Below are 19504 nucleotides of genomic sequence, written 5' to 3' on the forward strand. Positions count from 1 at the left end.
GTTTAGTAAATATTTGACAATCTGAAGTAGTTTTTGATTTCTAAAATAGTTCAGAGAGAAATTCAGAGAAATATAGGATATACAGTCTCAATGTTTCTCTACAGGGGTATATCAGTAGAGATTTCAGAAAACATCATGAATTAATTATGAATGTAGTATTAATTTTTAATATTGCCCACTGTCCTTTCAATATTTATGTATTTACTGTATGACTCTTTGTAGACCACAATTGTTTTTTAGGTTGTTTTCATATTTACTAGTTTTTGTCATCACTCGGAGTAATTTTTGATAATATATGCTATTGAAATTATCTTTAATATGTCCAAATACATAAATGTGACCTATTTTGTTTTCTCAACAAAACCTTTCAGCATACAGTTAGGAGACAATGAAATGAAGAGGAAAACACATGTTTTCAAGATGCTACACCCCCTGAAATCTTCCATGTGAAAAAGGAGAGTAAACTGTACAAAGGAGGATGTGGGAAGATAATATGACAGTATGCAGGAAGTAATACAGCTTTCTGCCAAAGAAATATTTAATATTAGTAGGAATAGCAGCAGAGATCCTAAATACTCACAATCTGCTTCATGGTGGTAACATCTGCATAAGGAGTGCAGGTATCTGTACTTGTCACTCTACACCAATTTTAGAATAGATTACCATAGAATTCAAACAAGTCTTGGACCAAAATGATTCCAAGATAAATTCATGTTATACAGAAATCTCCAAAATGAGCAACAACTTAAAAACACTCAATGCTGAAAGAATGTTTCAAAAGTAAAGTGTGAATTTTTGAAGAAGGCAGCTCCAGACAAATTTAGTAACAAGGGTCTGTCAAATTACACATCTTTCCTATTGTAATCAATTAATATTTTAATAAACTTAACATCAACAGAAGTAATAGGAAAGAAAGTTTCATGGGGAGTAAGGTGAATATGTTGTTTTGCAAAGTTAACACTGAGGACTTTTTTTTGCTCTGGCTTTACAATGAAACTAAGCATCTGTGAGATTGACTGATGGACTCTGTACTCACTGGGTTTTTACTCATTTGAGTACCTTGCACGCTACTACACAGGCTGGTCATTTCAGGTTCTACTATTTGATATAGTTCATATCAGAAAAAATTATTGCAAATTCATTGAAGGAAGTAGTATGAGAATAAAAGTCTCAGAGTTGATCTGCAACATTGCATGAAAAGAAAGGAAGAAGTACACCAATATGCATTAATGTGCCTGCCCTGCAAATAGAGGAAACTCAATGCCTTCTTTAGATATTCTAGTATTGAAAGAAATTCAACCTATATTGGAATAAAATGAATGTTACTATGATTTGCATTATTACATTTATACACACAGTTACTGTGTTTGGCTAAGAAAAACAAAAGAAGAATTATAAACCTGTTTTTTGAATACATGTTAACTACATGTTCATTGTATGTTTCTCTGAAATAATTCTGTAATTTTGAACATGTTCAGTTTAGTGCAGAATTTTTATACGATTATAGGATGTGAGATGGAAAGAGATAACACACGTTAGATTTGCTGTATTTTCGTCTCCCGTGACTGCTGATAGCTGCAAAAGCATTCACCTCCTGAAGTATTAATCAGAAGACTGTTGGGGCTGCCTTAATTTGCACTAAAAATACCAAAATGTAAATTTGGATACAAGGGTTAACATTACTCTGTACAAACTCCCCAACTCATCAGGGCCTAAAGAACTCTTGCCTGTTTGGGGAGGCTTATGCTCTTTTCTGCCAAGAGACACGCAAGTAAGTACCCTCTTAGAGGGCATTTAATGCTTGTTGAACAAACATCCCAGATATGCTTTTGAAACAGGTATCACAAGTATTAACAGGTATGTAGAAAATTTACTAAGTAGTTCAAAATTAGTAATTAATGCCCAGGATTAAATATTACACAACAGCTTACTGAAAATTATTAATTTTGCTGCATACATAATGCACATTTTCAAACGTAATCTCATTTCTACTCTCTTTGAAATGTATAGCTTCAAAAGCGTGCTTTTAGTGGGACATGAAAAAGCGACAATTGTAAATGTTTTTAAAACTAAAAAGTAACAGTTGACTTTTACAAAGTTGCAGGAATATTTCTAACTGGTGTAGAGAGGTCTGCACTAATATAAAGATACAGCTACTGCACTAAGACAAAGAAACAATTAAGATATACTTACAGTCTTTTCCTTGAACATTCTTCTCAGTTAAAATACTTCCATTTATTTTTTGCATACTTACTTTGAACTCCATGGGAGCGAACTATTTTCCAGGTTTCCGAGGCTACCTCTTTCACATCCACTTGGTAGTGGTGAATGGGCACACCTCCATGTGAATCTGGCTTATTGAACGAAACCTTGGCAGTGGTTTGTGACAGCTCTAAAACTCGTACTCCGTAAGGATTTGATGGCACATCTGAAAAAGTACAAATACAGTTTAAAAATCAGCAGCAACTAGATAGATCTAAGCAGCTGGTAATCTACTCACAAATGTCTCCTTAGAGTCTTCAAGCGAGTTAAAAATAATATTGAATATCGTGCAATAATATTTGTTAGACAAACAAGCTTTCTACTATAGAGCTGTAAGAAAACCACATTCATTTTATTGTATGCTAAATTACTGTAAAAATATTTTACATTTTTGCCTTTCTTTTATAATATGATATTTTTAGTAGCTAATTTCATGATAGTCAAATGTAAAAGATCAGTTTGTTGACTGTATAACAGTGTAAAAGACAATAACAAACTTTAAATCAAATTTAACAAAAGAAACAGCACAGCTAAATAGATCATTCAGACTCTAAATTCTTCAAAATAAGATTATAACAAAGAACCTTATAAATAATTTGACCATTTTATGGAATTCTGAAACACAGCTGAAAACATAAATCTCTCTTTTGTTTGTTGGAAGACTGGATTTCAAGCTACTAAGAAGATATATTAGTGGAATATTAAGTTCTCAGTTTAAGAACTAATTCACAAAATAGGTTGAAATAAACATTTTCTCTGAAATCAAAAGCAATAGTATATCTTTCAAAGCAGGAAAGATCTATAAAAATAGAGCAGGTTTTTGTAGGTGTTGGAATGCTACATATGAAACAAAAGCAAAAAATAACATTGGGGTCAGTACATCTTTAAAAATAGAAATATTACATTATTTTTATAATTTATAATCAAACATATAGAAGTCAAAAGACTAGTTTTTCTAATTGTCCTACATTTTAAGGAGTTATAATAATAAAAAATTATATTGAAAATGCTAGGAAGAATTCTAACTCCATGGACAGAATACCAGAGTTTTGAAACACCATTAGAAATTTCTTTTCTGATCCATCTGAAAATGATTTGCATACCTGCTTCTAGATTTGACATTGCTTTTGTCTCCATGTTATAAAGGATATTTTTGTAAGGACATGCCAGAATTTGAGCCAAAGCCTGTAATTTGGTGAGTGGGTAATGAACCATTTACATAAAATATTGTCTGTATTTGAAGGCTGTCAGACCGTTGTGAATAAAAAGAAATCAATCTGCGCTTCACCCAGCATTGGTACTTGAATGAAAATGAGAGAAAAATATCTATAAAATATTAAAGAACATATTTAATGATATATTCAGCCACAAATTCTCAGGAAAAGGGCAGTGCCAAATCTGGCCTAAAGGGGCTAATTTGTACAACCTTTTAATTATCCAAAACTTAAGGTTTTTTGAGAAAAACATCTCTATCAGTTGTCAGACTTGAATGTCTTTATGTGAATATCATAGCTCCTACAGCTGGCATTTCTCAATCTAGGTGTCCTGAAACCTCCAATACTTGGTGTTCATTGGTTAAAACCAGCATATATTTATTTATATGGATGAAAAATTGTAATATCTTTTACTTAAAGACACAACTATGTGAATCCATGACATTACAGATTTTAGTAGAATTCAAGTCTTAGCTAGAGGGATTCAAACCCTTTTTTATTCCAGGAAACACTCATCAGGGTGACAATTTTGCAAGACATTTTCACCTTTCTTAGAAAGGGATTGGAGATTTGTGATCAGATAGAACATGACCAAATGTAACCAATCTACTATGAATACATGAGAACACAGACTTGGGTTTTGGATCTGTTTCTAAATTGATCAAAAAGTTGGGGGTTTTTAGAAAAAAGAGATTATGTTCAAAAAACTTACAGACTTTTTTTCTGTGACCACGTAGAAGAATGAATTATGAGTTGCGTGTTAAGTCAGCATTCACCCCAAAATCAAAAGAGGAGGAGGTTTAGAACCAACTTGTGACCAATCCCTTTCCTTCAGGTTCTCTTTACAGCTGAGAGAAATACTTTTTTTTCCCCCAAATAGTCATTAAGTACATAAGCACCATTCTGTGTACAGATGCCTTCTCTCCAGAGCTTAAATGGCAGTTCTGAGAGGAAGGCAAAAAATACAGAGTAAGAATCCTAGCAAAGCAATCCAGGACAGCCACACCGAAGCAGAATGGCACTTTATGAGTCATGAGGATAGCATAACTTGGGAAGATGATTATCAATATTCAGTAGTAAAGATGAATGCTCTTTGGATTTCATTGCAAGCTAAAAGCTGCTGTGGATACCTACAGTATTAGAAATAGCTTCTAAACGTCTAAAAATTATTTTTCTCTTGTTAAAAGTGTTCAAAACAAATGAAAACATTTAGGGGATGAATGAATATCTAATATCATTCATGCTATTTTACGATAGTTTTTGGATGATACTTTAATAAGGCAAATCACCAGTGCTTCTGTCTGCATCAAAACATTTGGTCAATGGTATGAAACAAAAATGTGTTATTTATATACCCACTCTGTTCTTGACTTTCCACATGTTTAGGACACCTCTTCTCCTTGTGTGTTAATGCCTGTGTATGATTAACTACAATAAGCACGTGTGCCAGTTTAAACTTAGTTCTACAGACCAGCTGCTAAACTATTGAAAAAGCTGGTACCGCCTCTGCGATTTACATATTTAAAGCAAGAGCAAGCTCGAGAAGTTCCTTTTTTCCCCGCCTCCCGCCGAGGGCTGGGGAGAGACGGGCTCCCCCTGCCCCGGGCCCTGTCCTGGAGCGGGCCCGAGCCCCCCTCCGGCGTGGTGTTGGGCTAGGAGCTGCCAGGAAAGCCACCCTGGAGCCAGGAGCAGCCGTGCGGCCGGAAAACCCCCAGCTGAGCCGGGACCGCGCAGCCGAGATAGAGCGGAGGCCGCCGCAGCTCCGCGTGGGGCCGGCGGGGCCTCCCCACAGGCGGCACGACTGGCGCCGAACCCAGAAAGACACCACGCAGCTGGCAATGAGAAACATGCCGAGTTTTTCCTGGCACAGAGCCCAGACAGGAGACAAGATAACTTCTTAGCCACAACTTAACAGGCACCAGTTTTCTTCCAGGCCACAGAGAAAGGAAAAGTGAGATTATGTGAGACGAAGCCAACATGGCAGCGCCAAGGTCAGCAAAGGAAGGGAAGGAGAGCATTCGCTCCTAGCGCCGGAGCGTGACCTTGCATGCCATGGTGAGGACTGCAATACTACAGACTTTCTCTATAATTCATTGAAGTGCATGGGGGGATGCAAAGATCCATGCGCAGCCTGCAAAGAAAAAGTGCCCACGCCATGTCGCATAAATGCTGTGAGAGGCTTTTAGAGATTGAAGAAGACAGCCTTTGCTTCCAGGCTGGAATAGCTTATTCTTAAAAGACTAAAACCCCATGAACCATTATGGCCCATGCTAGCAGTCGCGTGAAGACTGCTAGACCAGTGGTAGAGATTTTTTTCACTGGAGCAGATTCGGGCGGGCTGTTGTTTTGTGAAGAATCCCACAGCACAGCAGAAGAAACTCTTTCCTTAAACATAAAGAAAGACAGGAAATGAAACACTGACCAAACTCCATGTTTGTTTCCCTTGTGCAGCTTGGTAGAAAAAAGGATGTACTGGAAGAGAAAAGTGTTCTGAGATTGCACTTTAATTTCTTATTATTTCTTTTTACTTTTAATTCTGTTAGTAATAAATCTTCTTTATACTGTAACTGTTCAAGTGTGGACCTGCTTTTCCTTGAAGTTTTTCTGTTTTCCTCAATAATCCTTATTTCACCTTATGAAAATGAAGTTCTAATTTCCACTTCTCTGCTTAACTATAGTAGAGGCAAGTAAATAAATAGATTTCTTGGGGCTTGGCGTCTAACCAGCATCAAACCATGACAGCATGGCACAGGGAAGATGAAATCCTTCAGGAAGAACCTTATGTTCGCTACTGCAGATTCAAGTATAATTTCTGCCAGAGGAAGATATGATTCCAGTTGATAATAAGCATGAAATTAAGCTCCTTTGAAAACCCAGTATTATATTCTGCATAACTAGCACAATGCAATATGTTTAGAACTCACTGAAGTGTAAAATACATCCACAATACTATTTTAAATATGCATCTCACATTCCAAACCACCCACATGTGCAGGTGAGTTTCATGCAGTTTTCAAAGTTGAACTATATCACTACTAAGGAAGAGAGTGAATCACCTGAAGAAAATGTAACAGGAGACACATTCCTGGTGAAAACCAAAACCAAATACTAGCAATGCCATCAGGATATAATAAATACCTACCAGGCAAATCTGTAACTTTTTTCCCCAAAGAAGATCAATAACAGCATAATAAACTGAATCTAATTCAGTAGTTCTCTAATGAGTATGAATTTGTTCATGCAAGGTATACAGCCTTCTGGTCCTGATCCAGCTAAACATTCCTGCATTTGAGCTGTCCCCTGTCAGCTGCAATTACTTGGAGCATTGCCATGATTTTCATGTTAGAATTGCAAGGCTTTTGGATCAATGTTTAGCAGGAGTGAAGAATAATTTGCAATGTTATGTACTCTGAAGTCTGTGCCTGGAAGGATAGAGCTGTGGATCTTGGTCTTTTTCCTTCTAAAACCAACCAGCAAAATGAATCTTAGAGGAGTTTAGCTACTGGCAGTGATCACTAATTCATATACTATCACAGATATAAGTTGAAGAACTAAGTAGTAGAAAAAGGAAGGAATTTACTACTGCTGTCAAAACAAGAGATAATTCATCACCAGTTCAGCCTTTAAATTAAAGACATAAAAAGACCCAAAAAGTGTCAAACATTAGGTCAACTTCATTTTCTTTACACAGTATCTATTTCTCTGTTCAATATGTGACTACATTCATGTATGATGTTAAAGAATCAAAGTCTAACAGTATCCCCAAACATTAGGTGTAAAATTGCACTTTATGTATTTTGTACTCAGCACATAATGCTGGTTTGCACAAATGAACTTTGTGATATAATGGCCCAAGTTAAGCAGAATTGGTTTGGTTCCAAAACCAGTATCACAGCTGATAGAGAAGTACACCCAGAATTATGAGTACGTATTTGTCTCCACTGATGTGTAAAGCTCCTACAATTACGACCAAACTTGTTCAATAAATGACCACTTTTTATCACTGGGGATTTTCTTTTCAAGCTATTTTTTGGATAGCTTTATGGAAGAAAATAACTCCCTCTCAGACTTTAGCAGTCCTGGTATAAACAGAGAAAAGGAAGTGATGCTGTGAGAGTGGGTAGTGGGCTCAGAGATTGATCTTCCAGATAGCTCTTGTCTCCTATCTCCTGTCAGTATGCTCCTACTGCCGTTCTCCAGCTTTTCCTCTCTCTGTACATTTGGCATATATATTGACTGAAAATAACTGTCTAAATGCTGAACCTAAGTAGCACCAGGACATTGGCAAGGAAAGAGATGAAGCTGGGGACTAGACTTTTGGAGTCAAAAATCTCTATGGAATAGCTTGTGCTTGTACATCCGTGGAATAGAAAAAAAAGCCCAAAACAATATTAGATCTATATAGATTTCTTTTGCCAAACTTCTGAGAGTTCTGGAAAAATAAGCATTCAGTTAGTAAATAAGACCACAGCTAACAAATAAATACATAAATAATAAATTAAGACCCACACAAAGCAGAACACTGCTGCCATGTTGATAGTTTCACACCTATGCTGATTGAAAATATGTTGCTGTTTTGTTCATTTTTTAATAAAAATCCTTTAGCTGATGCTGCTAAGATGTGAATGGCAAGTTTTAGAACAGCAAGTTAGATTTTAGGTCTGCCCATATTTTGTGGAGACAAATGGGCTTTTGGCAGGATATGATTTTCTTTTTCATTACACTATTCTCCAGTGAAAATTAAGTCCTACTACTTTGATTTTCTTTTACCTGTGTGAAAATGCAAATATTTGGTGAAAAAAGGAACAACATCCATTAACCAGCAGCAAAGTTCCAGCATCAAAACTACAGACTAGTAAATTTCTGAATTTGATTTTGTAGTCTTTGTCAGTTATCAAACGTCCTTTTCATATTTTGAGTATGACTTTATTCCATAAAACAGGTTACAGGATGCATTTTCTGTGAAGCTCAATTATTGTCTTTCCCATGTCTTCATTTGCTTTTGTTGTCATTATTTCCCATCCTCACTGATTTTCTGTGTGCACAGGATGCCTAAAGACTACCTAATTCAATAAAGTGGTGTTGGAGTCCTCAGTATCATCATTGACTGTTTGTTTTTTAATTCCCTGTAATATTCCTGTAGAAAGGAAAAAGATAAGTCATAGAGCTATAGCAGATGTAGCATCTCTCATTTGCTCAGAGAAGCTGTGGATGCCCCATCACTGGAAGTGCTCAAGGCCAGGTTGGGCAGGATGTTGAGCACCCTGGTCTAGTGAAAAGTGTTCCTGCCCACAGCAGGACTTTTAAACCTTATGCCATCCCAGAATACAAGAAAGAAGGGGAAAGGAAAGTCTAGGAAGAGTAAGGCTATGAGATCCTTAGAGATGACTCATAGTTTACTTTTTAGAGCTCTAGATTCAGCCCAGCTATACATCCAGCTATGTACAAAATCTATATTAATATTTATAAAAAAACCCTTCAAAATTCTTATTTAGCTCTGTGTCACAACCTTAAAATTTACCATTTTAAGATACTAAATTACCCATTCCAATAACATAGTCCTAAACTACTGATGGCCATGTGATTTTCTATTTACCTAAAAAAACATTTAAAATTATGATACTGAGACCTCAACAAAGCAGAAGGATGATTTTCTAGTTCATACAGGCTCCCTGCATAGTGGTATTTCACATGAACTATGGATAAACTAGATTTGGACAAATCTAGGAATATCTCTGCTCATCTCAGGCCCTGAGAACCGTTGGGACAACCTGTCAAGGTGTCCTGGCTTGCCAAAATTTAAGCCTGACTTAGATTAAAACCAGAGTGTAAGTAAAGTTCTAAAATACAAGTTGTGTCTGTGACATGAAGCAATTAATTTGCAGTGGCAAGAAGTGACTGTGGTTATTCTCACATTCTATATTTTACTCACATAACATTTTAAAAGCTCAGGTAATGAAAAAGGAGGTCACCCATGTGGTATTTTTGAGTTGATCACAAGTCAGGTCATGGGCATGTCTGATTAAGCTTTCAACATAACTCTGAAGTATCTAAACAGGCCAGCATCTTCCAGAATGAAACCTCAAATATTCTGCAGCTTTTCCGTTGTTTTCAAAGGTTTAAATGGAATTCAGGCTGATTTAGTAGCTCTGTATAATCGGAGTGAACAGTTACGGTTTTCCTGTCATACAAAAACAGCTGTAAATTGCATATCAATTCTGAAAGAAATCTTCCTTTTTTAACCATCAATAAGTCTAGTTTCTTAAGGAAGGCAACAGGAATGAAGATAATGGAATTGTGACAGGATGATTACTTTTTAAGTAGCAGTAAATTAATAAAAAAAGGTAGTTTGATTCTGCTGAAAAAGCAAAAGCAAAGCAGAAAATGGAACAAAACATGAAGGAACAAGTAATTCCTGCAGAACTTAAAGAGAAAACTATTCAGTAAAATGATCATCATTTGTGATCAAATTTACCCTAGCAGCATACTTTACTTAATACTGTCTCCCACCTAGGAATTGTATTTATTTTTCCCTGACAGAGCCTTTGTAAAAGTATTCTACGCCCCAGCATTTGTATTTACAATCAAAGCCAGAAGGCAATGGTGGCTGCATTGAAATGCATGAAATTATTTTATAGGCTTTAATATGGAAAATATCAATCATTAGGCCTTCCTAATCAACCAGAGTGAAGCAACTGATGAAATAAAACTAGGGAGAAAGATGTATTTGACATCTTACACCTGTAATTATTGTAATGGTTTTATCCTCCATCTCCCTGATTATTTTCCATTTCTAGTTGATGCCAGTTAAAGTGCAAAACTTGTAACAGTGAATTACATGTTTGGGTTTTTATTCCAGAAACAAAGTCTATTTAGAGGCAAATGCTAAAACTATCAATCTTTCAGGATACTGAATATTATGCATTACACTACGGAATATTATACATTACATTACTGTATTATGCAAGTAGTGCATAGTAGTGAACAGTGACACCCCAAACCCAGCTTTTCCAGCCCTGCTCACTGTCACTACTAAAAAACCTGCTTTTGTTTTTTTCTATTTTCTGCATTTAACATCATCATGTAGAATATCCAAATATAGCTCAAGCTTTATATGATGTCTTCCCATCATTCCGTTTATCCTGATTTACCTTTTTATGTTTATAACTACAATACATATTTTTTAAGTGTTCATCAAGTTTTCTGAAGAACTGCCTGAAAAAAAAAAATAAGCAAAACATCGCAGAAGTAAAGAATGTTAATCTGTTTGAAAAACTAGCATCAGTAACATTTCTGCTATAGTTGTATTAAAAAGCCAAAGAAGAATTATAGCTTGCTATTTGTTTTCCCTTGCATTTCCAGGGGTGGTCATGTGTGAATTTCCTGAAATAAAATGACAAAACATCATGCTCTTTTTCAATTAACATTTCAATGCTAATGTTTTCTATTAAAATTGATTAATTAATAAATTATAAAAGCAGGGGATATATACATAGCTAAAATAATCATCATGTAGTATCATGCATTGTGATGAGATGTTGTTCTGTAAATCTAAGAGAAAAAAACAACATTCTGGAGAATATCTGGTGAAATGCTCTCCCAAGTGTATACATATTTATGAAAAAGCAGCCCACAGTGACAACCACAATATTTTCTCATCATTTTTTCTCCTGAGAGGTAAGACACCAGAGGGATGCAAGTGGGGATTTTCCTTCCTTTCCTATTATTTATGTTCATGGCTTCAAGAAAAGCTTTTTTTCTCGGTAGTCAAACGTAGCTGTCAAAGGAAGGGAAGATCACGCAGCTAACACCCAAAAAAAGTAAATGAAGGGTAATGGATCTTTTAAATGATGTAAAATTGTGGCTCATAGAAATTTGAACCCTACATTTTCCTATTTGAAGAAGCTCAGCACTTTTCAAAGTTCTTCAAAACCAAAAAAATATTATAGTAGGAATGTGTGCTAGTAGCCCATAGAGACGATGGGAAAAACTTTCAAAACTATGTACAAATTCTAAGAAGACTATTAATAAATAATGGGGTTTTATAATTCCTGAGACACCAAAAGAAAATAATTGCCCTGTGGAGCAAAACTACACAAATAATAGCAGCAGACCAGACTGGATGTGCATGCTTCAGCAATGCTCCCCCAGAAGTCCTCCTGGTAGGAATCTAAAGTGTTTATTTTCTTACTAAAAAAAGAATAAAATAAAAAAAAAAAGAAGAAACTAGACCAAAACTTGCAACTAAAACATTCAGCATCACTTGGAATATGTGTATCCTAATGAAAAAGAAATATATAGATATAATTATTTCTACCCGTCCCTTCAATGTGTTAGCCAGCCTGGCAGTATGGGACCACCTGGAGGTTACACGATAAAAATGGTCCATAACACCACATCCCAAGGGGTGTATGGCTCTCAGTGTGGCTGTACCTTTAGTACTGTCAACTGCATTGTAACTCCAGAAATGTCATTAAAGTTGGCACAGTTTGCACCATCTGAGTACAGAGGTCAAAATGTTTGGAGACCTCAAAACTGAGCAAGTGTTAGTCCATTCCACAAAAAATATAATTGAAAGCACTGCTAAGAAACTCTCATTTGGTCTCAGTTAATAGTTATTTCTGCCAAAGAACAAACATACAGTCGGATTTTTCAATTTGCCTAAACAGCAATAGGACATAAAAATAGTCAGACATTCTGTAACAATGGAGTGTAGAATATCTCAGAGCTTAAATTATTTCAATCTAGCACTCCAGGTCCAACTCTTTATTTAAATAACTAAAAGTGCAAACAGAGATAGAAATTCTTTGCTGTAGTATTTCAGTCTTTTGTCATTATTGGTTTATCAAGAAAATACAAGGGAGAAAAAGGAAAAAAAAAATTTCCAAATTCCTTCTTACTTTTACTGCCTGCAAACCATATGTCTCGGCTGAAGTAATAAAAATACATTGCTATAAATGTAGGATATAGTAAGAGCAAAGGAAAAAAGGTTAGACTAATTTTTTTCAAATTTCAGAAGGCCTTAAAATTAAATCAAAAGAAGATTCATATTCAGAGGGAATTGGTTTATTTTACTTTATATTGCAGCTCAGCTCTTAGACAATTAAATTATCTGCAAAATGTCCATGGAATAAAATAAACAGAGGATAATGTGTCTGAACTTAGTGTTGATTAAAGTAGGAAAAATATTTAAAGAAAAAGAAACAAAATTTTAACTTACCAGCTTGACCAAGTGTATACTCCTGATATCTTGTTCCAATTCTGTTTGTGGCTGTACAATTATACCGCCCAAAATCACTGTCAGATGTGGGAGCAATCTTTAAAATGAATACACTTTGTAAATATTAGTTGCTAATTAAATAAAATTTCTTTTTTTTAAAATCAGAAATTCAAGTATGTTCTCCTTAATCAACATGCAGATATCTTCTCACTTCAACATATCTAGTATAGTCTCCATATATAGACCTAAATACACCTTTTTTCATGTTTAACTCCCCCTTCTCAACTTCAAATTAGGAAATCTGATAATGGAAAAAAATTACATTGTTCATCTTTATAATTTCACCTTTAAACAATAAAAAAACCCCTAATAAACTGGCACTTACTGGGTAGTCACTTTAATTTTCAGTCTTAGCTTGATAGTTTAGTTTTATATCTATTTATGGATTTTTTTACTTCCAAGAAATGCAAATTATATTTCTGTTGGGTGCAGTTGGAAAACTGAGCACAAGCCATTCAAATAGGGATTATTTTCTAACTACTCATAAGAAATGTATAGATAAATCAATTCATATATAGTTGGTTGTTGTTTTTGTTCCTTTTTTAAGAGTGTTACATATTCAACTGTAGTCTTAGCCTTAAATACACTCTACAGTACTCACAGTGCTGCCAAACTGAGGACAAAATTATCTTCTGCCACCATGTTGATTTCCATTTTAAGCCTTACCTCTAGAATCAGCTTTCTTCCTGTACTGTAGGTCTTCAAATGAGTTGTATTTTTTACAGGTAAAACTGATTTTCCTCTTTTCCACTGAACTGAAGCAGATGGATTTGCTAGCACTTCACAGCTTATATTGATGGGATTGCCTTCCCAAGAGTAATACATGGTTTGATTTGACACGAATGTTGGAGCATCTGGAAAAAGGAAGTAATGCACAAGTTTATTAACTGGTTTAATAAAACAAGACATGTACCCATGTCCAAACTTTCATGTTCACTGAGAAATTCCAGTTGATTGTTATGTCAGTTTATTATGGAACATGGAAGTATTACTATTCCACCTTAAGTTCATCAGGCTTTTATCTTGGTAAGTTTCTCCTCTCCTGAAATTGTTTCAGCTGAACTTCTCAGGAAAGAGAATACCTGTTAAATATATTTAACATTAGGCAATATCAGGCCCTTGAAAGACACTCTCTCAGAAATAAGGAAGAGCATTTCCTCTTGAGGATGACAAATTTTCAGCCAGACCCTGCTACAACAAAGTGAGGTGACCTAAAAAACAGATATTGTCTGTTCATGTGCTGATTTTATAGTGTCTTCTTTTGCTATGGAGAAATTACATTCACTCAAATTTTCTTGTGCTACGGCTTCACCCATTTCTCACTGGAACTTTATTATCCTTTATGAAATCTTTCTAAAGAGAGATGCTTATTTGTGGAAATAAACCTTTAAAAAATAGTAAAAGAATACCAAAAATGATGCAATGTATTCTATCTACCACAGAAAATATATTGTGTGTACACTATTTAGGACAACCTTTGTATCAGTTCCTTATGAAATTATCAAGCTACAGCCACAGAAAAAGATGGTGTGTTTTTCTTACAAACCTGACTGTAAATGGCTGCATTAAACATATACCAAACACTGAGTCTGACACAGAGGAAATTGCTGGTTTGCCAACTAACTGTGATCTTCAGACCACAGTGCCACTAAGTGACAAGACCTGTCTCTTCTATTTACTGTTTCTCTGGAGAGCAGGAAGTTTAGTTATCTCTATAAATGAGAGGGGGTAGCCTTTCCCCACCTCTTCTTATGTCTTGGGTGAACAGTGCTTTTGTTCTATCAAATATTGTTTTGTATTTTTTTCCTAATTTCATTGTTATTATCTTTTAAGAGTATTTACAAAAATATTCTTTATTCAAGGAAACTCCCTTAGTGCTTTAATTCCAAAAGGGAATTTATTAGTTACAGCTGTTGTAATCGAATATCTTTTTAATATCTAAGGTGTATACATATACATTTTTGTTTAGATAAATAGCTCCTAAATGTTTCCAGATGTGTCTCTGGATAATCTATTCTAGTCCTCTCACATAGCTTAATTTTAGGCAACAAAATTGCTAATAGGTCTGTCAGAGACCAGAACTGAGCATCTTTAAGTATGAAGTAAAATTTTGCTTCAGGAATGGTTAAAAACAACTGGGTTTTTTTTTCTTTTTCTTTTTCTTTTTCTTTTTTTTCCCTGAAGTGCACATTTTCAACTTCTTTCTCTGTTTGCCCCTGTTGAAAAGCATAACTTTTTTGATGACATATGCTGCTGCTGCATGTAGGCATACAGGCTTTGAGCAAAAAGAACTGTTATCAATAGAAGTTTTAAAGCACAGATCAAAGCCACTACATTGCTCAAGGCCAGCAGCCTCTCCTTTAATAACTGTTCAGCCCTCATTTTTGTGGAAAAACAAGCATTTTCATCTAAATAAGTAAAGCTTGCCTGGCTATGAATTTATTTACCAGACACAGGAGCTCATCTTTCTGCTCCAAATGTTTTAATAAGTAATTCTAGTGATCTTGATTTTCACAGACCTTTAAATACCCCATATTTCATCAGCTAAACAGTTTAATGCAAAGAACAGACTATCAAAGAGTCTTCAGAGTGTGACATCTCACACTAGTGGAGAATATGAAGAAAAAAGCAAACTGCATAAGTGTGTTTCATGGTTTTCTGTGGTCAAGAATCTCAGAACACCAAGGGTCAGAACCTTGACTTTTCCTCTAGAAATGAAGTTCATGGTGGGAATCACTTGTAGGAAAACTATAAGAACTTATTTCTGCATGTTCAATAGATGGATCAACAGCATGTTCAACAGATTGGAAATCTCATCAGAGTCTTCATGAGGTTCCAAATGTGGTTATTTCACAAATTTTATTTAAGCACTGCCTCCCAGTGTGCCATTTCCCTCAATAAGTTCACTCTATTTATGAACACTGGCATGAATGTTGAAGATTGAAAGATACTCTGAATCTGAGTAACCTTCCTTCCTGGATAACATTATGTGGTTTGATGCTCCCTGTTGATTTCAATATACATATGGCAAACTCATACCCTATTTTAACACTTACAAGTGAAAAAGTAGTGTAAACTCTTACACTGCAGATAAAAGCATTTAAGAGAATAGGAACTTCCCATTCAGACTTCTCTCTCTTCTAAAGGTAGATTTTTGATGCCCATAGTATCTATTTGTTTATGTTTTAAAAGAATAGGTGAGTTATGGACTGCCATCTATACAAAACTACAGGTATTAACAGTCATGAATACAATAAAACACAAATAGGACTAAAAGTCTGTCAAATAAAGATATATCCCCAAATAAACAACTCACAATTGTAAAGTATTCACCTCAAAAAAGGGGAAATGGCTTTGCAGCCATTTCCCTAGCAGTCAAGTGCTCCAATATACCAAAAAAAAGAGGACTGTGCTAATGACTTGATTCACTGAAATTCACTGAATTTATCAGATGATTTTTGATTTTCTAGTTAGGAGCAGATTAAAATGCCTGTATTGATGTTTTACAAAAAGAATATAATTCTGAAATATTTTTCTTTTTACAGTACAAATAAAAGATATACATTTCTTATAAAACTAAAAAATTGAGTTGAAAGGGAAAAATTTGTTTATAAAGAGAACTTGTTTTTTCTTGTATGTGCTTCATGACTAACTGCAGTTTAGTGTGCTTAAATGGTTACAGAATTAGTCTTTATCAAACATAAACACACATTATGTTTAATTTAAAGCAAAGCACGAAAAATAACAAACCTTAAAGCCAAGGCTTTGAAAACATATGGCTGACTATTTTATATATCTACAAAACCTGGTTCCATCAGTTTTATAAAATAACTAACAAACAAATTACATTAAAAACCAGAGTATTTATCAAACAGTTCTATAAACTGAAAATAAATGGAAACCAAGTAGAAATGAGAAGGTGGTCCTTCTCATAGGTTAAGGATCTTTAACTGCAATATATGTACTGTTTAAAAAAAATAAAAGATTCAGTAGAAATCAGTTAGAAAATTAGAACCATTAACATTTAATAATGTGCTCTGCTTAGCTTCTATGTAACTGAGAATTAATTTACACCTGACAAAATTCAATGCAGGGTACCAATGAACTGTTCCTTTTAAGCATTTTTACATAAAGTACTACCAGTTAAGATGACATATTAGAGTTCTAAACAGGTAAGTAGAAGTAGGAGCTTGAATACACTCCATTGGGAAAAAAAAAAAAATCAACCCTGAGGGTATTTCTTAAATCTGAACTTTTAGCACTTTACTGAAAACAAAACAAATAAAACCCCCCAAAACTGAAAAAAGATACAAAAGTTACCACTGATATTATTTTATTTTATTTATTTATTTATTTTATTATTTAATAAATGCACACAATATCATAGAATAGCTCAGGTTGGAAGGGACCTTATAGCTCATCTAGTTCCAATCCCCTGCCATGGGCAAGGACACCTCCCACTAGACCAGGTTGCTCAAAGCCCCATGCAACCTGGCCTTGAACACTTCCAGGGATGGGATATCCATAGCTTCTTTGGGCAACCTGTTCTAGTGCCTCACCACCCTCACACTAAAAAAAATTTCTCCCTAAAATCGAATTTCTAATAACTCTTTGTTTAAAACCACTGTCCTTGTGCTATCACTAAGGTAAAAAGTCTCTCTTTCTTATAAGCCCCCTTTGTACACTGAAAGGCTGCACTTCTCCTCGGAGCCTTCTCTTCTCCAGGCTTATCAACTTCAACTCTCCCAGGCTGTCTCCATAGCTGAGCTGCTCAGGACCTCTGATCACCTTTGTGGCCCTCACCTGAACCTGCTCCAGCAGGTCCATGTGTTTCTTGTATTTGGTGTCCCAAACCTGGATGCAGCACTGCAGGTGGGGGTCTCACAAAAGGTGAGTACAGGGGTAGAATCACTTCTCTCGACCTGCTGACCACGGGGCTTTGGATGCAGCCCAGCATGTGATAAAGTTCATAAGGTTTTATGGTTCAGCTATGAAAGATTGAGTATTATTTTGGAGAGATGAGGCAATCCAAATGAAAAAGATGCCTTGAAGGAACAAAGACTTTATCACAAAGATGCAAAACTAAACAAAACTATTCTATGAGTGTATGAATCTGTAAGAAATTTTAAATTTAGAATGATGTTATGGCACCAGCATCAGCTAAACTCAAGCTGTTCATTTTCCCAAACAAGAAAGAAATTGACAGGTCAGCACTCCAATTAGAATGAGTTCTGGATAACCTGTGTAAGAAAATTATTGAAGAGAAGCAAATTCTGACCTGAAAGCTGTCTCTAGCATTTAGATATCCTTGTTAGTTATAATGTCCAGGAACAGTGATTCAAGAACAGACTAATACATCACCTGCCTTGTCCAGAAGGTAATTAAATTACTGACGACAAAGATCCAGCTCTGGTGTATGTTTGGTGCCCTACACAAAATTAGATATAGCAAATTACCTGATTCAGTACATGTGTCCAGACAACTATAATGGAAAACTGGTGTGCAGAATCAGATTTGCACTTCTTAATTTAAGAACATAGGTTTTAAAACTTTTGGCTATTTGTTCCCTGGGAACATATAATAAAAATATGTGACAGATTGTCAGGTCTAAGACACTGGGACATTTCCTGCAGTACATTATTGGAAGCCTCTCTCTAAGATGATTAATGCTGGCATAAGTTTCCCATCATCAAGGACTTTAATAAACCGCATCCTCTGGCAAATCTAGTACTGTCCTTGCCATCGATCCTGTAAAAGTGCCTCAATTTTTTGTAACTCTGCCACAATTTAGTTAACAGCCATCTATCTTTCTCTTGTATTTTCTCCCTCATACCTTTTTCAATCGTTAATATTTTAAAATGAATAGCTCTTCCTTGGATATGAAGTAGAAGAACCTCCATAGACAAGTACAGTAACTGTCATATATTCATTTGCAAGAAGAAATAATATTAGAAAGACTTCAAAAATGTGGTTAGGTGACTATATTTTAATCTATAATCATCCTTAAAAGGAAAATAGGAATTGGATAACTTCAGGATTACTAACTTTCACTTTACTGCTACTATCACAATCATGCGGCTTTAAGAAAAAATATCCAAAACCTGCATAGGAAGTTTCTACATAGAAAAGCAAATTAAATTCATCATATATTGTTTTAAATTGCCATGATTATTAGCTAAAACCAGAGGGGTCTTTTTGTCTGGAATCCACTCCATGATTTCAAAAGTTTTGAGAGGTACATGTTTCTTTCACAGCAAGTGCAGAAAACACCACACTTCCTGTAAGATTTCCCTTCCCCTGCCCCATTCTCTTGCTTCCTCTCAAAATTCATTAGAATATGACTTTGATATTCAATAGTATGATGCACTATCAACTGATTCTACATTTTATGAAGAGTAAGAGCCCCCTCCTACTGGCAAGCAGTACTAGTTCCTGGAAACCTTGACTAGGATATTATTTTTAATATTCAAACAACATACCAATTGCTCCATTTCCCTAAGATACATTTTGCTAGATGCAAAGCATGTTGATAATTGCACATTGAATAATGGTGGGCAATGAATGCATGTATGGCTCAGGTGCTTGGTGCTGCCAGAGTTGCAGAAATTCAATGTACCTATTTTTCTTTGAATTTCACTTGACATTAAGAAATTGTATCTAACTTTAAAAGCAAACACAAAAGCCAAACTAAAGCCCCAAGAAATTTTAATTTCATAGAAATGTCTGCTTTGAATTGATGTATCGCTCT

The 19504-nt window shown here is 35.2% G+C and overlaps 1 protein-coding gene across 4 annotated transcripts in view; it reads right to left on the bottom strand.

Annotated features, from left to right (window-relative positions):
* Positions 1-19504, bottom strand: part of NCAM2 (neural cell adhesion molecule 2) — a 271866-nt gene that overhangs the window by 62617 nt on the left and 189745 nt on the right. For all 4 annotated transcript variants that reach the window (XM_069023979.1, XM_069023993.1, XM_069023984.1 and 1 more), the window contains exons 10-12: positions 13423-13610; positions 12697-12793; positions 2255-2428 (exon numbers count right to left, since the gene is read on the bottom strand). In XM_069023979.1, coding sequence (XP_068880080.1) covers positions 2255-2428; positions 12697-12793; positions 13423-13610 — 459 coding nt within the window. The remainder of the gene's footprint in view (positions 1-2254; positions 2429-12696; positions 12794-13422; positions 13611-19504) is intronic.

This window comes from Aphelocoma coerulescens, chromosome 1 (assembly GCF_041296385.1).
Source record: "Aphelocoma coerulescens isolate FSJ_1873_10779 chromosome 1, UR_Acoe_1.0, whole genome shotgun sequence".
NCBI classification, from domain to species: domain Eukaryota; kingdom Metazoa; phylum Chordata; class Aves; order Passeriformes; family Corvidae; genus Aphelocoma; species Aphelocoma coerulescens.